This window comes from Colobus angolensis, unplaced genomic scaffold, assembly GCF_000951035.1.
Source record: "Colobus angolensis palliatus isolate OR3802 unplaced genomic scaffold, Cang.pa_1.0 Scaffold80, whole genome shotgun sequence".
Lineage (NCBI taxonomy): Eukaryota > Metazoa > Chordata > Mammalia > Primates > Cercopithecidae > Colobus > Colobus angolensis.
Genome location: NW_012121821.1, coordinates 481,553 through 509,165, shown reverse-complemented (window position 1 = coordinate 509,165; position 27,613 = coordinate 481,553). Strand labels below are relative to the sequence as shown.

Genomic DNA, 27,613 nt, shown 5'->3' with positions numbered 1-27,613 from the left:
TACAACCTTAAATAAGCCAGAACATACCTAGTCTTGTTAGAAGCCCAAACATTTCATGTTCATATGCTTTGTCAAGCCAAAACTATCTCCCGTATTCATTAACAAAACATGTTAATTCTTTCAGCACTGCAACGGTTGCTTCTTGTTAAAGAGAAAGTGAAATATGCTATAAGTTATATGATAACATATTTTCCTACCTTGTAGTCATATATTCAGCTCTATGACCTGCAGGAAAAAAATTAAAGTAAGTAAACTGAATGGAATCAGTGGACTGTATGTGGTACTCTTTGTATCTCCTGTCCCTTATTTTAAAATGTTGAGTTTATAATAACTTACACATTTTTATGGTAGAAAACATAAGGATAGCATATGAAGACAGACAAATAATTCAGAGTAAACATTTCATAAAATCTATACATAAAATGTAATAAATTCTATAGATTTGAGAATCATGTTTCGCTTGGCAATTTGAGGTGGTTTTTTTTTTTTAAGAAAAGAAACAAGAATAGCTGCTTGATCATAACTGTAAGCCCAAAAATGAAATACAAATAAGACACATCCAAGATTTACATGTTAGTTATTCTCTCCGTTTTGATTGACACTTGTTGGGGAGAAGGATGGGGTCAAATAGAGTTGAGAGGGTTCAATTTTCCTTAGACTAAGTTGGTGTTCTTTCTATAATATGAATCAGGGGACTGGAGAGAAGTTGTATTTTGTAATCAGAAATGACATTTGTGAATATTAAAGTACAAGAACATTAAATGATACTACATTCCACCAACTTGTAAGCTAAAAGCCTTTCACGGAGCTCTCTGTCCATTAAAACACAAACTTCTTATACATTTGGGTTTCTTGACTTGTTTTAAGCAACAGGCCTGAATTTTTGTAGTGCTCCAACAATCGGCAAGAATTTCAAGTTTGCAAGTGTTTATTGGTTGTTTTGTACGTTTAGTGTGGAGTGCTGGGAAGGAATGTGGGAAAGTTGAACCATTCAGCTGGTTTGTTTGCAAAATAATGATATGGTCCTGAAACAGCTTGAAAATATAGCTGGCAGGGGATGGTCACGTTGTAGCACAAATAGCTAAGCCCAGCCTATCATATCATAATGCAGTGATTCAGATTTCTAGGGCAAGGCCAACATGACAATGGTAAAGAAAGCTGGCTTGTTGGGAATGGTGAATCAACACTCCCAGGCTGCAGCAGAGTCTTCTATCTATTATCTCCTCTTGAATAACAAATAACATAAAGGATTTGATTAATATCTACTGATTAAAAAGGGGCAAACAGTTAAAATCTGAGACTACCTTTCTTCATATAGGGCCAGGCCACAATAAAAGTGTTGGCAGAATGAGTTCATGGCCATGACTTGAAGTGGGGATGAAGGGAAGGGATGAATCTCCTCCTCCTCCTCTTCTCAGTTCTACTTATTTAAGTTATAAGTCCCTTCCTTTTGTTGGCTTTCTACTTTGGAGGAGAAGAAAAAGGTGAAGGTGTACACAGAACTTCAGAGTAATTTATAGCTATTCATGAACGGGAATGAAGGTCTACTGAGAAGAAGAGGGGGCAGATGATGAGCTGACTGTGGTATGTGGTGCCTCATGGGATATCCTAATGGAAGTGTTCGACAGGAAGCTGGCTATATAGGGTTAGAGCACAGAGAAAAGACAGGGCTGGAGATAAAGATGTGAGAGTCACCACCATTTAGGTTGTGTTGGGTCCATAGGAGCAACGTAAGATTACCCAGTGTGAGGTAGTAGAATGTGCAAAGGGTTGAGGGTAGAGAAACTGTCTGGCTTGTGCTGTATTATGTTGTTATTTTGTATACTTTATGATAGCATTAAGTCTAATTAGATATGATGCAATATATATTAGTAACAATAAAAACAGCAATGACATCTAATATTTATTAGACACCATTATAAGCACTTTGTATTACATATATTAACTCACAGTTTTCACAATGACTTTATGAGGTAGCTTCTATTATTATCCTTATTTTACAGAAAAGACTGAGCATATAGAAAAGTGACTTGCCCAAGGTCACGCTATTAGTATGGGGTGGGTGTGGCACTCAGGTCCAGGTTTGTTTTATTCCCAGTCCTGAGCTCCCAGGAACTATAACATACTAGCTCCCAAGCACTATAATGTACCACCCTTAAAAACGTTACGTCTTTTTCCCTGGCAAATACGTTGAAAGATCCTAGAAGAAAGGTAGGGATTACAGCTTACAATTCTGTCTGCCTCATATGCCTAAAGCCAAATACAAAATACTGAATATTTAAATAAATTTAATAAATTCTATAAATATGTACATTATTAAATTAACACATATCTGTAAACATAAATTTGATAACATAGGTAATCACTTTCAAGTGATTCAATGATAACGATGCCAATGAGAATTCCTTAGAAAGGAGATGTGTTGTAATTTTGAAATTCTGCCATTTTTGTTACAATATCCTAACAAATTATTCCCTAGATTTAGAAAATGATACGTAAAATGCTTAAAATTATTTTGCTCCATCCATCCATAGTTATAGTATGAGATAAAAAATTAAAAACCTATAAAAGATACATTCTGAATAATGATCCAAGAGCAAGCTTTGCAAGAACTATCATTCACAGTGTAACCACACTACCACATCCATCGTTTTTTCAGCTAATAGTCCTGAGTGTGTCTCAACTGATGAATGAGGTTTTATTTTTTAATCAGTATCATCATTAATAGATCAATAACACACAAGCTTAGAAGACTCTTCTTCCCAGAGAAATGTGAAAGCTTCCAGCAGTCTGAGGATTAGATTTCAATCATTTTCTTTGGAAAGCTACTTAATTATTAAAAACAAGGGACCACTCCTTCCCCCTCCCCGCCACCACCACACCCCCCAACATGCAAGCCATTTTGAAGGAAACAAATGCCCCAGGCTTAACTTGTTCTTGGTGCAAACATGTTTTTCCAGCTACTCTTAAATTTCACTTGAGAATTATGAAGTGAATTATTTTTCACACCTAAATACATTTTATCTCCTACATATAGTTAACGGGAAAACCAAAATACAGTTTGGTGGCAATTTGATATTTTAAAAAAGGAGATAAAAGACTTAAAATGTGTATAGCTCAAATGAGACACAGGCATCCTGGATTTGCTCCCTAATGAATGACTGATGAGAACTCCTGGCATTACTTTCCAGTCCTTTTTCTTCCTTAAGAATACCAACTACTGCAGTGCTTTTCTAAAAAACCATAATTACTCACAATCAGCTTCCCTTTTGAAAGTATACTTGTACTCCTACTCAAAGACAGACAATGGATTGTATGAGGATAACCTATTAAATTCCTTTGTCAGAAACCTTATGCCCAGGGCAAGAAGCAATATAATAATGGAGCTCAGCTCCTAGTGTCAGATTTTCTGTTTGGCAAAATTGCACTGATATTTGCAACCCCTTAGCTCCAAATGTTGCACACAAAGAAGTCAATGTGAACATTAAGGCTCATTACTGAAAAAGAAAAAAAAATTCAGTGCCTCAGCTTTATAGATGTATATCTCATTTACTGTGGTCAATTTAACTTCTATGATTTAAAAACAAAAGACATCACAAAAAGATATAATGGTGTTGCTAAGGGTTGAAGAAAATGATAATGATGAGTTTGGTCTTAACAACTCATTGCGTGTTTCCTTCTATTTCAGTAGTTTTCAAAGATTTGGAATTCTGAATTTTGACAGTGCCACTTTAAGAGCCCAATCTAGTTGCTTCACAGTGTTGTAAATCAAAGAACTTACTGGGCCATTGGCAGCCTACCAAAAAGCGAGCAGTAAGGCAGGCCAAACACATGTCTGTAGTTACAGATTCAGCTGTGGACGAGCAACTGCTAAATCTTCGGGTTAGGCTCTATTTGTTTTACTATGAAGGCACTTTTTGCAGTGGTGAGTCTAGTATACTTCAGAGAGGCGATTTCTATATAAAAAGTCACGGCTGTCCCCAAACATACCATTTAATCCTGTACTAGTAACTCTATTACACCAAATCTGGACTCAGATTCCTCCATAAGAGCTCACCATAGGATTACTTCACTATGGGATGGGCGCCATTAACTCTCCTGGTCTCCTTTGATGTAGCCTATTAACATGAAGAGGGCTTGCACAGAAAGCCAGCAGGCTTATAATGGTTAAGCTAAAAGGTAGGGCATGTCTCCCATGCTCAGTTTTTCTCTGGGCAAATTTGCCAGTGTCATATTCAGGCAGTGACCAGCAATTGGTGTGCCACCAAGCCTGCAAAAGGGGCAGGGCTAGGAAGCAGAGAGGTCTGCAACCAGTGGGCAGAGGCTAGCGTGCCTGCTGCTGATGGATGAAAGCCATCCAGTTTCCTCTGCAGCATAAATTGAGTCCTGTGAAGGTCTTATATACCTCAATACAGCTTGTGTCCCTGGTACACCAGAGCCCATTGAAAAAAATTCCGAGATAAAGAAATCCTGAGCTGGGCACGGTGGTCCATGCCTGTAATCTCAGTACTTTGGGAGGCTGAGGTGGGTGGATCCTGAGGTCAGGGGTTTGAGACCAGCCTGGCCAACATGGTGAGACCCCCCCCCCCCGTCTCCACTAAAAATACAAAATTAGCCGGGCATGGTGGCAAATGCCTGTAATCCCAGCTACTCAGGAGGCAAGGCTGGAGAATCACTTAAACCCGGGAGGTGGAGGTTGCAGTCAGCTGAGATTGTGCCATTGCACTTCAGTCTGGGCGACGAGAGCGAAACTCCATCTCAAAAAAAAAAAAAAAAGAAAAAAGAAAATTCTTGCTTGCAATTCACAAAGTATAATATAGATTTATGCAGTTCAGAAGCTAAAGATGAAATTTGGCATGTGGATTCAATAAATTGGCTAGAATATAGCCCCATCCAATAATGACATGTAAAAGAATATTAAGCATTGGGGTTTTCTCTCTAGGAGACACAAGAGAATCCATGTTGAATAAGTATCATAAAAGTTTCAGAATGTGGCCCCAAGCATATTAACACATGTGTCTGCATGCAGTTCCAAGAATGAATTCCCGCACTACTTCATGCTCTCAAAACACAATTTCTAAAGTGGTATCCATCCTCATAGGGTAGGATTTTGTACCTGTAAACGTTCATTTACACTTAGGATAATTTATGCTTTGGGGCTGGCAACTGACCTTGAGGGCATCACTTGAAATATCAGGCATTTGTGAAAAATTGAAAAAAAAAAAAAAGATATTATATGATACGGTGAGGGGAAAAAAGGAAAAACAGGACACAATTGTAAGAAAACTATTCAAAGATAAAAAGACTTTTTTTTTTAAGTTCAAACCTACAGAAGAGTTAAAAGAGCAGTACAGGAAGCATCCTTATCTCTTTCATGTAGATTTTCTGGCTGTTAACATTTGCCACATTGACTGTACCTTCTCTCTTTCTCTTTCTCTCTCCCTCTTTTTTTTTTTGGAACCATTTGATGGTAAGTTGCAGACATCATGACACTTTAGCAAGCATTTCTTAAGACTAAGAATGTTCTTCTTTATAATCATAATACCATTATCATATCTAACACTAACATTATCACATCAAATTAACACTAATTCAATAATATCATTTAACATACAGTCTGTATTTCAACTTCCCTAATTGTTCTTAAAATATCTTTCATAACTTTTGCTTTTTGACTCAGCATCTAATTTAATCTAGTGTGTGAAGGTTCATACATTGTACTTGGTTATTTTATTTTTTAATGACACTTTTTAGTAGTTTAAGTGTTGCTTTTTTTTTCCCCCCCTTCTAGGTGTAATTGGCCTTTTCATCCTAACTGTGTCAGACATGGTTCTTAGGTCATGATAACCTTTCTCCATGTGGTCACTCCCTGAGGACGATGAGTTCTTTGGTGGAAACCAGGAGATAAGGTGATGGAAACTTTATGGGTAAGGAAGATTCCAGAATGGTAGGAGGCAAGAATTTAGGTCTAAGAGGGGTAATCTCTTTTTTGACCTGAGTTACTCACACAACTCAGTCCTCTCATTTCCCACTCCCTTCCATGTTCTCTTTTACTTTTTCTAACTTCTGGCAGGGTCTAGTGTGAGTAAAAGATAAAGTTACAGACTATGAAACACTTAAGACAGGGACTTGGCTTGTATTTTTTTTTTTTCCTTTTAAATTTCATCAAGACAAAGAGAAATATTAACATTTATACAGTCCCCTTTGCCTATCTTCCCATGCCCCCCCTCAGTTTCCTCATTTGTAAAAATGGAGAAATTAATAGTGCACAGTAAAATATAAGAATCAGAACAAAGCCTGGCCCAGAGAAAGCCTTACAAGTGTTAGCTGTTGTTGTTTTTGTTACTATTATTAGACATAGCAATCTACTTATACTGTAAGATTGTTTCTCAACTACAGCCGATGCCTACTGAAAGAAAAAAATCACCCAAACTGGTTTAACTGGTTTCCAGAGTCTAAACAGGCAATAGATGGAACAACAAATACTCGCCCATTAAAACAAACAGGGGTGGGGTTGGAAGGGTGCAGAACCCTGAGAAGGGAAGGAAGAAGAGAGTGGGGGGTCAGCAGGTAGGGGAAGGGCAGCGTCTCCAGACTTTTCTACCATCAGGAACACCATGCTCTGAAGATCCCTCCCTAGGAGCTCAGTATTGACTTTCCAGCCCTCCCTAGATTTCACTATACTTCCTCAAGGTTAGCACCACGCTTTAGAAGAAAATAGTGCCAGGAGAACTTGATCATGACATACACAAATGAAACCAAATCGAAACACAGAGTGTCCTCTGCTTCTTAAGGCACAAAAATACAATTCATACTCTTTCTGGAATACATACATGATACAATGTATCATCCAGGTCATCTTCCTGTACATTTTGGATAACTTACCTTCTCCCAGAGTCCTCTGCAGCAAGTCATGTTTGGCTTGAAGTTTCGTGATGAGATTACTGCCTTCCAAATATTCTCTGAGTTTCTGCAAAAGGCAAGAATAATTAAAAAAAAATTTTTTTTTTCTTTTTTGAGACCGAGTTTCACTCTTAGTCGCCCAGGTTGGAGTGCAGTGGCTCGATCTTGGCTCACTGCAACCTCCGCCTCCGGGGTTCAAGTGATTCTCCTGCCTCAGCCTCCTGAGTAGCTGGGATGACAAGCGCCTGCCACCACGCCTGGCTTATTTTTGTGTTTTTAGTAGAGACGGGTTTCTCCATATTGGCCAGGCTTGTCTTGAACTCTTGACCTCATGTGATCTGCCTGCCTCGGCCTCCCAAAGTGCTGGGATTACAGGCATGAGCCACTGCACGCAGCCTAATTTTTTAATTTTTAAAAATTATTCAATGTCAAGGAACTTTTCATAGATCTAAAATCCAGCTACTTTGATCTTCTAGATCCTAGAAACTTGTTACTTGAAGTGTGGTCTGCAGACCAGCAGCATCAGCCAACCTTGGGAGCCTAGGAGAGAGGCACACTCTCAGGTTCCTTCTGTACCAGACCTCTGGAAATTAGAACTGGCACTTTCACCAGCTCTCCTGGTGACATGTATGGATACTAAAGTTTAAAAGTACTGTTTGTTTTTAAATTTTAGAGTTGGGGTCTCACTCTCTTGCCTAGGCTGGAGTGCAGTACAGTGATCTCAGCTCACTGTAACCTCTGCCTCCTGGGCTTAAGCGATCCTCCCACCTCAGCCTCCCAAGTAGCTGGGACTACAGTTGCACGTCATTATGCCTGCCGGCTAATATATATAAATGTTTTGTAGAGACGGGGTTTTGCCATGATGCCCAGGCTGGTCCCAAACTCCTGGGCTCAAATGATCCTCCCACCTCAGCCTCCCAAATGTTGGGATTGCAGGCGTGAGCCACTGTGCCCAGCTAAAAGTACTGTTTTATACCAGTCCTCTAACTAACTAACTAACTCCTAACTAACTAATTAACTAACACCTAAATAACTCCTAAACTCTTTCCGAGACTGACTGAATCAGGAACTCTGATGGTAGACAGGAGTCTATTTTAACAAAAAGAACCCCAGATGATTCGGATGCGACTATAGAAGCGGCATTTGGGAATCCTAGATCTGAGCTCTGTCGAGCAGCTTTGGAAGTGGCGGGCGCACCATGAAGTAGAATTGTTCGGTTTCCTGCTGGTTGGCTCTTCTCTTGGCGATGCTGGGTTTACTCAGGTAGGTTTCAGAGACAGTGGACTTCACAGATTCTGTGGAGCGACTGTGCTGGAAGCATTCAGAAACATCATAGTCCTCGATGGTGACCATATCTTGTATTGTCTGCAAGGTGGCTTCAGTCGTTTTCTTAACCTGGGAACAGAAATACATTTCTCACATTAGTACATTATTTCATGAATCCCACAAACAGGGAGCATCCACTCTGGCAGGCAGCGATGACTACACAGGGCCTGTCCCCGCCAAATTCATAGTCTATTAGGAGAGAAACAAAGGTAAAAAACACTCCATATCACCAGTTCAAGGGAAGGATTTCTTCAAAATCATCCTAAGGAGGTTATTGCTTTATATGTCAGTCCTTATAAATCTCATATATTACTGGGTACTCTCTCAATTACTTTTTTGTCTTAACATTTTTAATTGAAGTCAAACTACATATAGAAAAACACACGGACCATAAGTGTGCAGCTTGATGATGAATTATCACAAAGGGAACACACCTATGTGAGTAACAATCAGACTAAGAAAAAGTATATTACGAGCCTGCTAGTGCCTCTCCCAGTTACCATACACCTATTCCCTCTCCTCCTCCATTACCTGGATTTCTAAGATTAGACATTAGTTTTGCCCTTTCTTGCACTTTACATGAATGAAATCCTACAGGATGTATAATTTTTGTCTTCCGTTTGCTCAGTGTGAGATACACTCACTTCTTTTGAGTATATTTCATTGCTATTCATTGTAGGAATGAACTGTAATTCATCCATTTTACTATTGATAGATGCTTTTTTTTAGTTGTGGGCTATTTTGAATAATACTGCTATAAACACATTTTTGTTTAGTCACACATATATGAATAGAATTGCTGCTAAACTGTTTTCCAAAATGATTGTAATTTATAGTGTCACCAGCAGAGTGGAAGAATCCCTGCGATTCCACGTCCCCATCAACAGTTGGTATTGTGAGTCTTTCTTTTAAATTTAAACAATTGGGTTGGGTGTGCAGTGGTATCTCACTGTGGTTTGAATATGCATTTCCCTGATACATGAGATTGAGCACATTATCATATGTTTAAGGCAATCTGGATCTCCTTAATTGAGAACACTTCGTTCAAATCTCTTTCTCCATTTTCTAAGTTATGAGTCTTTTTCTTAATGATTTGTTGATACGGATATGAATCTTTTTGTAGTTGTATGTGTTGCAAATATTTTTCCCCACTCTGTGCTATGGTTTTTCCCTCTTTCAATAGTGTCCAGATGAACAAAGATTCTAATTTTAATATAATGCATTTATCAATTCTTTCCTTTTAGTGTTTCTTGTGTCCTATTTAAGAAATATTTTCCTATCTCATAGCCATGAGATAGGAGCTTATTTATTTATTAATCTTCTAGTAGTCTTTTTATTCACTGAAGGTCATATTCTACCTTTGTTTATCAAAGTGTAATGTAAATTTATAGCTTTTTGCTTCTGTCACACCATGTAAAGAGTTTAGAACACCTTAACTTTCATTTACTCCTCCTGATTTATATGCTATTTTTGTAATGTATTATAATAGAATATACGTAAATATTTATATATTTAAATTTAAGACATTATTATTTTATGTAGTCAATATTCATGAAGCATCATCCATGTATTTATTACATTCTTGGATGTCCAGTGCTTATATTTTAAGGGTACCCTTTAGAAATTCGTTTTAGTATGTGTCTGTTTTGTTAACTTGACAATGTCTTTTATTTCACCTTCATTTATTAAATATTTTTTTCTGTGCAGCAGTTATTTTCTTTTTGTATATTAGAAAGATACCACTATACTCTGTTGTGGCTTCCATGTTCCTGTTGAGTGAGAAGGTTACTGTCAGTCTGTCACTGCTTTGAATAAAATCTGCTTTCTTTTTCCAGCTGCTTTTATAATTTTCTATTCATCTTTGGGTTTCTACAGTTTCACTGTAATATATCTAGGTAAGGATTTAAAGAATACATTCTGCCTGGAATTTCTTGGACTGCTTGAATTTGTGTGATGTTTTTCATAGACTTTCGTAAGTTTGCAGTGTTTATCTTTTCAAATATTGTCTCTATATTCTTATTTTTCTTTCTGGATGGGGCGCGCTGGCTCACACCTATAATCCCAGCACTTTGGGAGGCCGAGGCAGTGGATCTCTTGAAGTCAGGAGTTCGAGACCAGCCTGGCCAATATGGTGAAACCCCATCTCTACTGAAAATACAAAATAGCCGGGTGTGGTGGTATATGCCTGTAATCCCAGCTACTTGGGAGGCTGAGTCAGAAGAATTGCTTGAACCCAGGAGGCAGAGGTTGCAGTGAGCCAAGATCGTGCCATTGCACTCCAGCCTGGGCGACAAAGCAAGACTCTGTCCCCCAAAAAAAAAAAAAAAAAAAATTTTTTTTTTTTGTTTCTGGGAGTTGAATTAGCATATTAGACATCACTGTATTCTCTACATCTCTTATTCTTCTTTTCAGTATTTTATTATCTTTTGTTTTTGATGCTGTGTTTTCATTATTTCTTCTGATTTGTCTTCTTTAATGATTTATTTTTTAGCTCTATTTGATGTTAAACTCACCCACTGCTTTCTTAATTTTGGTTATTTCTCAGTGCTAGAATTCCTATGTAGCTCATTCGCAAATCTGTTATTTTAGTGCTTTCCAGATGATTTAATGATTTAATGATTTCCAGATGAAATCTAAGCGTGGCTTTTAAAAACCTCCTTGAACACTGTAAATAGTTCTTCATTTATTTCTAGTAATCCCAATATTTGGAGTTCCTGTGGGTGTGTCTCTATTGTCTATTATTTCTTCTGGCTATCACTCATGGTTTCTTATCTCTTCATTGTCTAACTATCTTTGCTAGATATTTTTGTAGAGTTATTTGAGGTCAAAGGTGAGGTTATCCTCCAAAGAGAATGTTTATTTTCTCAAACCATTAGGGGCACTAATAGCTCAGAATCTCTGGATTTTATTACTGTTCAAAATATTGGATGATCTTCCTTTTGGGAAGATACGGTTCCCTGTATCACAGGTTGCAGGCCTGGCCATGCATCTTGTCCTAGAAAATAAAATTTGAAGGAATCAGTTGAGTGACCCAGTCCATCATTACAGGAAGTGGAAATCTTTTCAATTACTTTTTTTTTTTTTAACAAAATAATGTTTGGGAAAGAAACAGTAGCAATTAGTTCTAGTTTGGATGTTTAGAAGGTCATGTGATGGAATTAATATTAAAAAAAAAGAAGGGAAAGAAATTTAATAGACAATAATCATTCCTGGGGTTATGCACAATGCAAAGGGTAGATACTGCTGGAAAAAAAGCATATTAATGACCATTAAAATACTGTAATTAATTAAGGAGGTCATAATTAAATATCTATAGACTGAATTAAAAGAGTCACCATCCTACACTAGTCAAATAGGCTCTTACAGCTTGTAGACAAATTTCTAATGACAGTATCATGCACAAGTTTTAAAAGCATTATATTTCAAACAAATAGATGTGAAGATGGTATACTCTGAGAAAAGTGTACTTGATGACTCAAAATGTGGCTCTGATAATGACAAACAATATCAGGATATATGAAGAGTCTTCATAAAATTGTGAAAATGAGAAAAAAACAGTATTTCTAAATTAAAACACTGTTTTATATATGATTTAAATTATGCATAACTAAATTAATAACTGAATAAGGAAGGTAAATATTTGACTATGTTATCTACAGCTCCATAAATTTTATATTTATAATACTTTAAAAAAATGGAAGTACTTGTGCCATATATAGTAATTAAAATGCTACAAAGTAAATGCTATTATTCCTTTATTCAATTAAACTCTTGAAATTGACAAATGTGTAAGAAAACACAGGCAAAAGAGTATACTGTGCTGTCTGAGGAAGTCACGGAAGGCACCATTCAGAAGATAAATTTTGAGCACGTATTAAAAGGTGAATAGGTGTTCACTGGAAAAAAGGGCATTCCAGGCAGAGGAAAAAGTGGGAAAAGAGAGACCCTGGCCTTCTTGGGCTACAACAAGAAGTTGTTTTTGAGAAGTGCGTAGCATCGAGAGAAGATGACTTGCTAATAAAGGCCCTTCCTATTGTATGATACTGGGGTCAGAATTAAAAAAAATAAAACAAAAATAAAGGCCCTCATCTACCACACTTAATTGAGAATCAACAGGGACACTGACACCTATAAGGGACAGTTTAGATTTACATTTTTAAAAGATCCCTGAGTTGATGAACAATAAAAGGGAAAGAGACAGAAAGCAGGAAAGCTAGTCAGGAGACCCTAGTTCCATTAGAGATGACGAAACCTTGATCTAATGAAGTAAGAGTGGGAATGAACACGATGGGGCATATTTGAAAAACATTTAAGCAACAGCAGTAGCAGTTAATCGTTTTCAACAGATGGCTTAAATAGCAAAACTGCTGGAAAGAACTACAGCTTCTTTTGCTCTGGAAGGCAGAGCAGAACTTCCAAATACATAGGAGCATGAAAAGTATACATAGGAGCATGAAATGTTCTTCAGATACTGGTGAGGTGAAGTACAAGAATAACACGACGTAAGGTTCAATAAGGTGCTCTGATATGTACCTAATTAAAACACAATTAAAGGAAAACAATGACAAGAAAAGCTCCTAAAATACACAAACAAAAAACCACAAAATCCATCTGAACAACAAAAAAACCCAAAAATAATCATGAACTAAAATAAACATTCCTAGTTTGTCTTCAAACGCAGTCAGTTTTTGTTTTTTTTAATGGATTCTCTATCCATGTATTCAGCCATTCACAAATTCAACCAACTGTGGGTCAAAAATATTTGTAAAAAATAAAAAATAAAAAATAATACAACAATAAAAACTAACAAAACCCACTATAACTATTTACATAGCATTTACATTGTTTTAGGTATTACAAGTAATCTAGAGATGATTTAAAGTATAGGAAAATGTGTGTAGGTTATGTGCAGATACCACACCATTTATATAAGGGACTTGAGCATCCTCGAATTTTGCTATCTGTAGGAGATCCTGGAACCAATCCCCCTTGGATGCCAAGGGACAACTGTAATCTGTAAATTTGTTGGAATTTTACAATTAAAGTGTGTTCATTGAGTTTATGACACAGATGGTTACATAAGAATGTTTCACTAGCACCATGTTCTTACATATAGGAAACCAGAGACAGCAGCATTATCAAATGCACACATGGAATACATATATGAAGAATCAAAATCAACATGACCATTTTTCTTCTTTTTTTCAACTTCCTTCTCAGAAACAGTGGTGTCATGGTTAAATGTGGAAGTATCAGGAATAAAGGATGTGACAGAAGCCACCAGACACAATGCTGGGACTGCATATCATCCCATGGGATGTTTGCAACAGACAGTAACACCAGCTTCTGACACACACCAGCCATATTAGTAAGTCTCGGGGGGAACATAATGAGGCAAATATGAAACAGCTAATATGAGCATTGTAATACCTCCCCATCAACAGCAGGAAAACACAGTTGGGTTCTGGTGGAAGGAGAGGCCAAAGACTTGACAAAGGATTCATGAGAAACCGGAAGAATGCACTGCACTGAAGGAGCTGCCCGGGTGGCTTGAACTCTAAGCTGTGGGTCGAAATGAATGAGGAGGGAGAGGTGACTTCTGTGGGCTTTTGTGGACTGGGGAGAGGTGACTTCTGCGGGCTTTTGTGGACTGGCTCTGTTGCCTTTGTGTTACCAGGACACTACCATCACTGGGAGAACAAGACAGCTATTTCAGTGGTCTCATTCCCTGAATGTACTGTGTTATTCTAAGGCAAACCAGGTACTGAGTAGCTTAAACAACAGAAATATATTGTCTCACAGTGCTGGAGGCTAGACATCTGAGATCAAGGTGTTGGTTTGCAGGGCTGGTTCTTTCTGAGGGCTGGGAGGGAAGGATCTGTTCCAGGCCTCTCTCCTTGGCTTGTAGATGGTCATCTTCTCCCTATGTCTCTTCATATCACCTTCCCTCCACCTGTGTCTCTGTATCCAAATTTCCCCTCCCCTTTTTATTATAAGGACACAAGTCATATTGACCTACTTTAATTTGATTACTTCTGTGAAGACCCTAACTTCAAATAAGATCACATTCTTAATCACTGGAAGCTAAGACTTTAACATATGAATTTTCAGGGAGGACACAAATCATACCATAACACACTCCATGCATTTTAAGGCACTGTGCCTTGTACCTTGCACTGATACAGTCCTATTCATCCTTTAAGACTCATCACTCATCTGTGAAGGTGACCCTCATCCCTTCCTTCGCCTCCCCACTGAACTACTTGCTCCTTCCCATCGCTGACCTTGAATGTATTTCAATTACAGCACTGTCATTTCAGATGTACTAAAAATTAGCAGAAAGGGACCACACACACACACACACACACACACACACACACACAGATTGGGTCAATTCCATAATTAATTAGCCAAGGGTACAGAAACTCACAGCTAGCACAGGCCACAGAAGGCGACAGCACAGGCAGAGCATCCTGCCATGGCCTTCCCTTGCTCCTTGTACCCTAACATGGGTGCAATGCTAGTGACCCTATCCCCTGTCTGTGTTGGGTAGGCATTACCAGATCTGAAAAAAGAGACCAATGTTTGCTGTCCCACAACCTTTTTTTGGGGGGTGGGGGGTAGGGAATGTCACATCACCATTCCAGAAGAATTCACACTAGTAATTTATGTACTTGCATTTAAGGTAACGTTTACAAATGCTGGGCTCTCTTGTTTTTGAACAAAACTCATTCTCAGCAATGATATAACTTAATCCAAGGAAGAAAACATCATCGTTGCTCAGGACTCTCAGAACAAAGTCTCTGCCTTCAGCTGTGTCTCCGAAAACCTGTTTTCCTGTGGCCCACCCCGACTCTGATTTAATGACCCATGTGGGTGGACCTGACACTGAGTGTGGTCTAAGAAGCATGATCTCAAATTGATTTCTCACAAGCACCTGCCACACTGTTTAGAGGTTTATATTTCCACCTATAGTGGAAGCAACTTGAAGTCAGTGATAACTTATTAATCTTTATAGCTCCAGGGACTAGCACGGTGCCTGAAACACAGCAAATTATCAGAAAAAGTTCACTGAATGAACAGTGGATGCTGAAGTTATCCTTTCAAATCATGGATGCCAAAAAATGCTCAGTGCATCAGAGAAAACGAGTGGCTTCTCCACTGAGCCATCCTGAGCTCTGCCATTTTCTTTGGGGTGCCCTATCCCAGGACTCATTTTTATACCCATCCTAGAAATTCTCCTCATTTCTCTTGGTATTCTTTTGGATCAAGGCCTTCCCTTCAGTGAGCTAAAGCTTGCTTGAAACAAAAAATATAAATGTGTGTTTGTGGTGAAAGACAGTTGATCCTATTTTTAATTTTGGCCAAGAAGATGACGTCATTTAAGGGACAAATGGCAGTTATCTTTTACTTAGTATTTTCCTGTTAGCTCATCAGTAGAAGGTTGCAGGCAAGTCAAAGATACTTAAATCAGTAAAAATGAAGTTAAAGGCCACAGAGAAGATCCAAAGCAGTAATTATAATTAAGTGGTTATCAGGCTTCATATCTTATATCAAGTCTCAAAAGAACTTGAGAATCCCCCAGGAGAGTTTGATCATTGATTTACATGACCTGGGATTCTGCTGAGGTCACTGGTATTATGAGAAACTGGGGGGGGGGAATGTGATTTTTCTACCCTAGGTAGGAGGTATAACTGAAATATCTCTTAGTTCCCTCAATTTCCCATGCCATGAAAATTGTTTCAAATGTTTGCCTAAAATCTGGCTCATTATTGTTTAAAATATCTTGTGTAAGTAATGTATTTTTGGAACAGTCTGTGAAATACTCGTTGGCAAGCTGCTGGTGAAAGACTTCAAATGGTGCTAAGAACATTTACGTGGAGCTATCTGTTCATTCAACACTGTCGCAAATTGATTGAGAAATTATGGGCTTCTCTCATTGTACATTCCCCTCAGGGTGGTAAATCTACTATAATTTAAGAGAGACTAGTTGTTTTATATGTGAGAAGGTTTTACTCATAGAACAGCAGTGACATGCTGATGAAAACTTTATTTTCTGGACCAAATGTTGGGATAAACGGTCTGAAAATGGGGCAAGCTATCACAAACCAATGCTGACCTAAAAAAACATGAAAGGCATAGATGCTCTCCTCAAAGTAGTTCCTTTTTCTCTTTCTTTGACTGTGTATAGATGAAGGGAAGAATGAGAAACTTGAAGAAATGGGAACTGTAATCAATGGTGAGTTACTCCAGAGGCTGGTTTGGAAAGGAAGAAGCAACAGGAATGACCCCTAAGCAGAAATCCCTACAACAAGGTTAAATGCAAACTTTTGAGAAAGCAGACAAGACAGTGCAATATTAGGCTGGAAAGTGTTTGGAAAATGTTTATAATGAGAAAGGTATAAATGATTAGTTTGTTTTTGAAAAGTTGCCTTTAAGAGCAATGTTGGGCTGGGTGGCTGAAATGAGTAATGTGAGCTGGCTGTGGCTCTCACCTGTCATGCCAGCACTCTGGGAGGCCAAGGTGGGAAGATCGCTTGAGCCCAGGAGTTCAACCAGCCTGGGAAACATAGGGAGACCCTGTCTCTACAAATAATAAAAAACTAGCTGGGCATATTATTTTGTTTTTGAACAAAATTCATGAACAATAATAGAAAATTTAAAGAATAATTCAAAATAATTATTTGTAGAGACACTGTCTCTACAAGTAATAAAAAAGTAGCTACTTGGGAGGCTAAGGCAGGAGGACCACCTGAGCCCGGGAGGTTGAGGCTGCAGTGACTGTGCCACTGCACTCCAGCCTGGATGACAGACTGGCACCGTGTCTCAAACAAAACAAAACAAAACAAAAACAAAAATAATGTTTATTAATGTTTCCCTTCAAAGTTTTAATAAACAGCTAAGTAATCAAAATAAAACAATGACCGGGCACAAGGCTGTGTGGCAGCAGGCCCCACTCTAATTCCATATGCACAACACACAATGGGCACTAATGAATATTCACTGACGGATCGGCTGGAAGTTGGAATCCTGACACTGAGGTACTAAGGGCGCAAGTTTGCAGCATAATAAAACTCAAACCTCATTTTTAAAAGTTTAACAGGTAAATGTAAAGTTGGGAAGTGACAATAAATGTCACAATCTCTTATGAATCTTCATCAACCACAAATTTAATTAAGCCCTTCTCAAACCTTTTAACTTTTACTACTTGCAAGTATACTGAGGCCATTTCACAAGCATGTACTGCTCTCTTCTCTTTGTTTTAAGGCAGGTGATACAAACTCAAATATCTTTAAAGGCCAGGCAAGCCATGAAAATGAGCTGAGTGGGCTGAGTGGGAACATGGCAAACTGGAAGCACACATTCTGTGTCTAAAGGAAGTCAGTTATTGTTCTGTAGAAACACAGGTCTAGTGTGATCACTTCTTCTAATTTTTAAAGAGGCTAGATATTGATAAATATATATTACGTATTATATATAATACATATTTATTATACATTTATATATTATATAATTTATATATTATACATTTTTATAAATATGTATATTTATAAAATATGTAAATATATATATATATATATATATATTTTTTTTTTGAGACAGAGTCTTGCACTGTCGCCCAGGCTGGGGTGCAGTGGTGTAATCTCAGCTCACTGCAACCTCCACCTCCTGGGTTCAAGTGATTCTCCCGCCTCAGCTTCCTGAGTAACTGGGACTACAGGCATGCGCCACCATGCCTGGCTAATTTTTATATTTTTAGTAGAGATGGCATTTTGTCATGTTGGCCAGGCTGATCTTGAACTCCTGACCTCAAGAGATTTGCCTGCTTTGGCCTCCCAAAGTGCTGGGATTATAGGCATGAGCCACTGTGCTCACCCTGCATATTGGTATTTTTAAGAAAACTTACAGTTTTTACAGGACTGTAAATAACTTTCAAAACCCAAGCACTGTAGAGCAAACAAAAGTTTTCAGGCCAGGAGTGATGGCTCACACCTGTAATCCCAGCATCTTGGGAGACCGAGGCAGGTGGATTGCTTGAGCCCAGGAGTTAAGAGACCAGCCTGGGCAACGCGGTGAAACCCAGTTTCTATGAAAAATACAAAAATCAGCCAGGTGTGGTGGTGCATGCCTGCAGTCCCAGCTACTCAGGAGGCTGAGGTGGGAGGATCACCTGAGCCTGTGAGGTTGAGGCTGCAGTGAGCTGTGATTGTGCCACTGCACCCCGGCCTGGGTAGCCGGGTGAGACTTTGTCTCAAAAATTTTTTTTTTCATGGGCCAGATATGGTCTGTTGCAGGTGGTGCCTCCTTTTGTTGTTGTTGTTGTTGTTGAGACGGAGTCTTGCTTTGTCGCCCAGGCTGGAGGGCAGTGGCACGATCTTGGCTCACTGCAACCTCCCGGGTTCAAGTGATTCTCCTGTCTCAGCCTCCTGAGTAGCTGGGAGTACAGGCGCCTGCTGCCAGGCCTGGCTAATTTTTTGTATTTCAGTAGAGACGGGGTTTCGCCGTGTTGCCCAGGCTGTTCTCGAACTCTTGAGCTCAGGCAATCTGCCCGCCTTGGCCTCCCAAAGTGACTATTTAAGGTATTCTAAGATTTGGTGAAAAGGTTCATGTTCTACTTAGCTGCACTGTCCATGCTTTTTAAAACTTGGGTGAAATTCTCTCTCAACTTTTCTTTCTTTTGGTGGGGGAGACAGGGTCCCATTCCATTGGCCAGGCTAGAGTACAGTGGCACAATCATAGTTCAATGCAGCCTCAAGCCCTGGGGACCTTCAGTATTTATTGTACTGAACCACAGTAACAAAACTCCTTATCTTGGCTCTCAAAGCTTCTTGTTGAATGACCTCACCTTCTCCTTCAGTTCATCCCCAAAGACAACTGGGGTGATAACCAAACTGTTCTATTCTCCCAAGGAACCTTGACATATATTGAAATATCTTTTCTTCTCTCTATTTTTATGGTTATCTACTGATTATCAAAAATCTAATTTAAATCTTACTTTCTTTGTGAATCCCACTCCACTACAGTAAATTTTCTTCGGTGTCTAACGAATCATAAACCAGTAGTCATGCTCACAAGAAACATTAGGATAATCCAATTCATTTGCTGCTTCAGCTAATGTTTAAAAAGTACTTTTTAAGTTTTATTTTGCAGTCAGTAGGTTTTTAAAAATTTATTTTAATTAATTAATATTTTTAAGAGACAGGGTACTGCTCTGTCACCCAGGCTAAAGTGCAATGGCACCATCTCACCTCAGTGCAGCCTCGAACTCCGGGGCTCAAGAGATCCTCCCTCAGCTTCTTAAGTTCTTTAGAGAATTTTAAAAAATTAACCCCCACAAAGCATTGCTTGACTCTCTAAGTTTATAAGGACACTGTACTTCTCCACATTATGCCTAAAAAGGCATACATTAAGGGTCACAAACTCAAAGGCCTGCGGAGGCCAGACAGGTAACACAAACAGTTCACTGTAAGAGAACTGGGAGTTGAATGACTCTGGCAAAGTAGAATTCAAATGCCCCAGCTCTTCAATTCATGAAGCAGTGCAGGGTCAGAGTAGCCAGACCTTTTTTTAAAAAAACAGGTCAAAACTTTGGGAGCCAAACAAAACATATCCTTGAGCTGCCAGTTTTGACTTTGTATATAATACACTATTTTCTTTGAGTTTAGAGAATGTTATCCAAATAAAACAGCAGAACGATATGCAGGGAAAAACAAGGGAAGTCACCAGACATACAAACTGTAGATAGAATAGGATCCAGTAAACTGCATTAGGTATTTTGTGAAGCCTAGCCAAAACCTAGGCTCTCAAACGCTACTTCAAGGTAAGCAGTAGCTTTCCTTTGGAAAGGTTCATTTGTGGGACTCTATATAGAGATGACATTGGTTGCATCTTAAATACACACATTTGAATAAGGGCTGGTTTGTTTCTATTCGGAATAATACAAGCCAAAATTTACAATGGGTTTTGATCAAATTATACTGGTCTAAAAATACATCATTCTTTCTTAACAGAAACAAATACACAGAGCTCAAACATCCTGGTGGGATTAAAACAAAACAGGGTATGAAAGTGAATTTTGGATATTCACTTTATCATTGTAAGTTATTTTTTCACTTCTGTCCCACAATCCTTTCTTTTGGGAATTGTCTGTCTCTAGAAATACACTATTTCTGTTGGAATTCTCAATCAAAGGGTTCTATAAGCTGCACATTCTCCAGGTTGGCCAATGACAGAATCTCATCCCCTAGATGGAACTGTTTGTCCAGAAGTATGCGTGACTTTAGCCAGGTCAGTGAAGAGTCAGTCCTACTGCAGAGACAAGGATGCTAGGATGAAGTGGGATGGCAAGCTTTAAAAGGGACCACATAGTTCTGCCTCTATCCCCAACACACTACCAACACACATGAAGAAATCACTTCAAAGTGATAAAAAGAGAGAGAGTCCTGATAACGTCATTTGAACACAAATCCAGTGATGTCTGAGGATACTGCAAACACTGACCAATAGTTAACTTTGTAACTTGTGTTCCTGTAAATTACAATTGGGAGCCTTGATTAATGCAAGAAACATTTGTGGTTAGTATCTTTATTTTAGGAGAACGTGGATTCAAGTAAGTTAATTTCAGAAATAGGCAGCTGAATTGTATAATTGCTTCCTAACTCAACATATATTGATAATTCATATTTTATACTCTATTCATTTAAATATACTAATGCTGGCAAATAAACATTTGTCTATCCTCGTTCAAGTACCATTTCAAAATATGATTTTGTTCTAATTATATCAGTAATGCCATGTTCAGTACCAAAAATTTAGAGAATATAGGAAAGCACAAGGAAAAAAAAGTGAATTTTTTTTTTTTGTTTGTTTTGAGACAGAGTCTCGCTCTGTCACCCAGGCTGGAGTGCAGTGGCCGGATCTCAGCTCACTGCAAGTTCCGCCTCCCGGGTTTATGCCATTCTCGTGCCTCCGCCTCCCGAGTAGCTGGGACTACAGGCGCCCGCCACCTTGCCTGGCTAGTTTTTTTTTTTTTGTATTGTTTTAGTAGAGACAGGGTTTCACTGTGTTCGCCAGGATGGTCTCGATCTCCTGACTTCGTGATCCGCCCATCTCGGCCTCCCAAAGTGCTGGGATTACAGGCTTGAGCCACCGCGCCCGGCCAAAAAAAGTGAATTTTAAAAGTTAGGATTAAATTAACATGGCACACTGTGGGCCAGGCCCTACAATGGCTCATGCCTGTAATCCCAGCACTTTGGGAGGCCAAGACAGGAGTCCAGCCTGGGCAACACAGCAAGGCCCCGTCTCTACAAAATATTAAAAAAAATAAATTAACATGTTAGTCAAAAGTTCCACTGTACACAGGATTGTATATTTTTGTATATATGTTGAATTTGACAACCCATGAGAACTATTTTCAGTGTGAATTATAATTTAAGGTAAAAAAATTGTATTTACATGTATATGCAGTGAGTGTCTAGTAAAATATTAATCTATGGCGGAATATAGAATCTGTGCATTTATCCCCTACACAGAGTATTACAGGAACCCTGAGAGCAGGAAATACATAATGAAGAGGTTGAATCTTGAATATTAAATATGCCTAGATCGTGTGAGAATGCCTTCCAGTTATATCTGAATTCAGAACACTGGTGTGGCAGGATGAACGCATGCTCACCTCTTCATTCTCAATTTTGAGCGTGGCGAGGCGGGACTGCAACTGTTGGTACCTGAGCATGAGCTCTGCCTGGACCGGTTGCTGGGCACTGACCTGGCACACCTGATGGAGAATGAGAAACCACAGTTACAACAGGGCACCATAGACCCACCTCCAGAAGCACAGTTCTCCTATTTAAACGACGCACGAATCACACCAATCCTCTCAAGGTTCCAATTACATATTTACTTTTAACAGGCACATCAAAACTTCTCTTGTAAATATGGAGCTGTTACATAAGCTGCAACATGTAGAATGCAGCTGCTTGGCCTGGCTACGACTGGAAGATGGCAGCTGCAGGAAGGACTGTGGTAAGAACGGGGCAGTTCCTGCGATGGAGCTCTGATGACGAAATCTCACTCGTGGAATTCTTAATGGCTCTTGTGCAGAGGCAGAAGATGATTCACGTGGACCATACAGACCTAAATTAAGAAGGCAGCAGGGCTTATTGGTTAGGGTCTGAGCTCTCGAGTCAGTCAGTTGTACTCGAATGCCAGCTCTGTCCCCTACTAGCCAGGTGACTGTGGTAAGTTACAAAACCTCAGCTTCCTAATCTGTAGAATGAGAATAATAAGAGTTCTTATAACACAGGGCTGCTGTGGGAATGAAATGAGACAATGTACAGAAGCAACTTAGATCAGTGCTTGGCACATAGTAAAAACTCAGAAAATGTGAATGACTATTTGCGCATCTTTCAAATATGGCTTCCCTAGCCAATAGCAGCCAAATTGCATGATTCACCATGAACTTCAAGAGGCCACTTATCTTAGGTTTTGATAGAATATATTTGGCCATGATCTCAATTATGGATAAGTTCAAAATCAGAGCATTATTAAAACTGCACCAGAAACAAACAATTTCTTCTTATCTGCCTTGTTTTAGAAATGCTCTTGGCTGATGGGAGTTCCTTTTATGGAGTTTCCAAAACATTAGAGAGATTACCACTGCTCCTTAGCAGAACTGGCCATAAAAAAGGGCAACCAACTTACTTTATTAAAATAATAAAACCATTAACATCCAACTGATGTCATTTGACTGTGATATGTTAACATGCCATGCTTAACATATCCACAGCTGAAAAATTTAAACAGTGACCATTTGTTTTTGGAAACATGGGATAAGCTACTCATCCTGCTTGTCAAAATCCATGTTCTTTTGGCTTAAAAACTGCTTACCATTTCTATCAAACACACATAAAATCCAATTAGAAATACAGCAGGTACACTATATATAAATACATACACACGTATATATTTTATATGTCTTAACACTTGACATTTCAGAAAAAATATGACATTAAAGAAATCTTTCATGATCTTATAATTACATCTACTTTGAAAACCAGACTGTCACCACAATAAGTTAAGACTGAGTTTTTATCTATGAGTTTTTTTTTTTTTTTTTTTTTAATGAGATGGAGTCTCACTGTTGCCCAGGCTGGAGTGCAGTGGCGCGATCTCGGCTCACTGCAAGCTCCACCCCCCAGGTTCACGCCATTCTCCTGCCTCAGCCTCCTGAGTAGCTGGGACTACAGGTGCCTGCCACCATGCCTGGCTAATTTTTTGTATTTTTAGTAGAGATGGGGTTTCACCGTGTTAGCCAGGATGGTCTCGATCTCCTGACCTCGTGATCCACCTGCCTCAGTCTCCCAAAGTTCTGGGATTACAGGCGCGAGCCACCGCGCCTGGCCGAGTTGAGTTTTTATCTATGAGTTTTGTTTTGCACAGCTGAGACACCAAGTGCTATTATATAGCATGCTCCATAAACTGGCTTTTTTTGTTTTCTCCTGTTCATAGACAATAACATAAACAACTGTAACTCATAATCAGTTTAAACGCATGTGTTTGGTAAAATAGGATAGAAAGCTGAATTTATATAAAGGATATAAAACAGTCATAATTTCTAAGGCTCATTTTAAACTTTGGAGCCAACTTGAGTCTTAAAAGAAGTTTTGTACTTTTTTTTCTTTCTTCCATTTTCCTGCCATATACAATTTCTTTTTCTTTATGAGAATCTTTAAATCAGGATTATAAGAAGCCATCAGACAGATTCTATCAGACCAGCAAAATGCCTTCCTTTTCATTAAATTAAAATGTCTTGAGGTAGAACAAAAACTTTCTATTCTGGGAAAGCTTAGTGCAACAGAAATCTGCACCTTTTATCTGTTTGATCTTTGTGAGTATTTGAGTGTTTGACATTTGCTTTAAAAGTTGGTAGTGACTGGCCAGGCGCAGTGGCTCACGCCTGTAATCCCAGCACTTTGGGAGGCTGAGGCGGGCGGATCACGAGGTCTGGAGATAGAGACTATCCTGGCCAACATGGTGAAACCTCGTCTCTACTAAAAATACAAAAAAATTAGCCGGGCATGGTGGTGGGCACCTGTAGTCCCAGCTACTCCGGAGGCTGAGGCAGGAGAACGGCGTGAACCCAGGAGGCTGAGCTTGCAGTGAGCCGAGATCGCGCCACTGCACTCCAGCCTGGGGGACACAGCAAGACTCTGTCTCAAAAAAAAAAAAAAAAGTTGGTAGCGGCTGATCTTAGCATTAATATTAAGGGCCTTTGCAAGGACAGGAGAGAGAAAACAACTTGGAATTATTACAACTGTTAGATTATAGCAAGTGAGGAGAAATATAAGTGAAGAGACAATTCATTATTTAAAAAATGATCAATTACTGACCTCATCACCCATGTGAGACTGAAACTCAAACTTCATTGGTGGACAGAACGCAGCAGGGTACATCTCCATGAATCTCTGCTTATCGCTCCGGGGCTCTAAATTATCAACTGCATTCTCAATAATGTCTAAGCCCTCATGTCTGGAGGTTTCAAGGTTGTACTCCGCAGAGAGATATGTTCTTAGGGCTCTATTCAGACTTGCGTGGTAGCCAAGATCACAGCACTTAAAAAGTAAAAGAACACCACATACAAAAATGAATGTAAAATTGATCAGACAAAAATGTGAGACCTATAGCTATAAAACTCTTAGAAGGAAACGGGTAAGCTTTCATGATATTGGATTAGGCACTGGTTTCTTGGACATGACATCAAAAGCACAAGCAACAGATGAAAAAGTTAATTAGATTCATCAAAATTGAAGACCCCCCGTCTCTACTAAAATACAAAAAATTAGCCAGGTGTGGTAGCACGTGCCTATTGTCCCAGCTACTCAGGAGGCTGAGCCACAAGAATCGCCTGAACCTGGGAGTTGAAGGTTGCAGCGAGCCAAGATAGTGCCACTGTATTCCAGCTTGGGCTACAGAGCGAGACTCCATGTGAAAAAAAGAAAAAAAAAAAAAAGACACTATCAAGAGAGTGAAAAGAGAACCCATAGAATGGGAAGAAATTTTTGCAAATCATGTATCTTATTAGGTACTTATATCTAGAATATATAAAGAACTCTTAAAACTCAATAATAAAAAGACAAAGCCTAATTTTAAAATGGGCAATGAATCTGAATAGACATTTCTTCAAAGACGACATACAAATGGTTAATAAGCACATGAGGAGATGCTCAATATCACCGGGAAATACTAATGATAATCAGGGAAATGCAAGTCAAAACCACAATGAGATACCACTTCACACCCACTAGGATGGCTGTAATCAATAAGACGGACAATAGCAAGTGTGGGAGAGGATGTGGAGAAATTGGAGCCCTCATACACTGCCGGTGGGAATGTAAAATGGTAGAGCCACTTTGGAAAACAATCTGGTAGTTCCTCAAAAGTTAAACACAGAGTTACCATATGACTCAGCAAATCTGCTCCTAGATATATATCCAAGAGAAATGAAAACATATTTCCACCTAAAAATGTGTATACAAATGTTTATAGCAGTATTATTCGTAATAGCTAAAAGGTAGAAACAATCTAAATGTCCACAAACTAATAAATAAAATATGGTATAGCCATATCATTAAACATTATTCAGCCACAAAAAGGAAGGAAGAACTGATATATGCCATAACATGGATGAACTTTGAAAACATTATTCTAAGTGAAAGAAGTAAGTCACAAAAGACCACATATGATTTCACTGACATGAAATGTTCAGAAGAGACAAATCTATAGAGACAAAAAGTAGATTGTGGTTGATGAGGGTTAGGAAGAGGGAAGAAGTTGGGGGTGATGGCTGAGAGGTGCAGGATTTCTTTGTGGGATAATGAAAATATTCTAAAATTGATTGTGGTGATGGATACACAATTCTCAGTATACTGAAAGACAGCTATAGATTTATAATGGGTGAACTACATAGTATGTGAATTGTATCTCCATAATGCTGTTCAAACATAAAAGAGGCAAAATCAAATAGCAAAAGAATGAAAAATAGCATTCAAGTTTTATTTGTGCAATACTGAGATTGATACAATCATTTATTGAAATCTGTGTAGGTTGCAAATACACTAACTACAATATTTTGAATTTGCATATTTTATTGAAGATCAAGAATAAACTGTACTCTTTTAGAAGTGAGAAGAACAGGTTAGAATCTGCCAAAATAGTCTAGGAATGCCTTCCCTCTTATCCCCAGAATAAAACTCTTAAATAATAAATGATTGTCAAAGTCTGCTTATTAGAGATAGAATTTCATTTAGTATTCCTAGGAATAGAACTGCTTTGAGATTCTTGAATCTTCATTATCTTTAATTTGCATTTGTATTTTTTCATGTTGCATTTTAAGAGAATATGACTTGAAAAAAAGCATAATACTGGAAATTAGTAATCAATTACTGACAATTACTGACAGGCTGATTTTCAATTTGTACATAAAAGCAGTATGAATCACTTAAAGAGGAAAGAAGTGACTTTAAAGGTACAGAACTAGGTCCTTTCCCTACATTGTTCCAGTGAAGTTCAATCAGTTCAGTTTGATTCAATTCAACTCACTAATTGGCCATGGATTAAGTGCCAGGGAATATGCTATGCTCTAGGCATATAAAGATTGGAACATAGTAAATAAACTATCTCCATCCACAAGGAATTTGAACATAAGCTGTCCGTTGGCTTGCTGTTAAAATAGTGGAGGGGTCGCAAAGAAAGCAACCTTTATACAAAGGATGTATCTACCAGGATGTGAACCATCGGATCTGCCTTCACTGACCTGTCTTTAGAACCTATTTAATTCCACCCTTGGATTTAAATTAAATAGGTTGGTCCTTACAACTAACCTATTTAATTCTAATCTTTACCCTCCTATTTCAGAATTATTAAATTTGAAATTTTTATGTAAAGATATTCTAAAATCTTGCTATTTAAAATTTAGTCTGTGGACCAGCAGCAACGGCAGCACCAGGGGCTTGTTAGAAATGCTGGATCTTGGCTGGGCATGGTGGCTCACGCCTGTAATCCCAGCACTTCGAGGGGCCAAGGTGGGAGGATTGCTTGAGCCCAGGGATTCAAGATCAGCCTGGGTAACATAGTCAGACACTGTCTCTACAAAAAATTTTAAAAATTAGCCGAGTATGGGGGTGGGTGCTGTGGTCCTAGCTACTCAGGAGGTTGAGATTGGCGGATCACTCGATCCTGGGAGGTAGAGGCTGCAGTAAGCTGAGATCATACCACTTGCACTGTAGCCTGGGAAACAGAGTGGGACCTTGTCTCAAAAAAAAAAAAGAAAAAAAGAAAGAAAGAAAGAAAAGCGAGGGAGGGAGGGAGAAAGGAAAGAAGGAAG

General features: G+C 38.7%; 1 protein-coding gene across 2 annotated transcripts in view; it reads right to left on the bottom strand.

Moving 5' to 3' along the window:
* SRGAP1 (SLIT-ROBO Rho GTPase activating protein 1) overlaps positions 1-27,613 on the bottom strand; it is a 317,024-nt gene that overhangs the window by 58,752 nt on the left and 230,659 nt on the right. For both annotated transcript variants that reach the window (XM_011929220.1, XM_011929221.1), the window contains exons 7-11: positions 24,621-24,842; positions 21,905-22,006; positions 8,101-8,298; positions 6,886-6,970; positions 198-225 (exon numbers count right to left, since the gene is read on the bottom strand). In XM_011929220.1, coding sequence (XP_011784610.1) covers positions 198-225; positions 6,886-6,970; positions 8,101-8,298; positions 21,905-22,006; positions 24,621-24,842 — 635 coding nt within the window. The remainder of the gene's footprint in view (positions 1-197; positions 226-6,885; positions 6,971-8,100; positions 8,299-21,904; positions 22,007-24,620; positions 24,843-27,613) is intronic.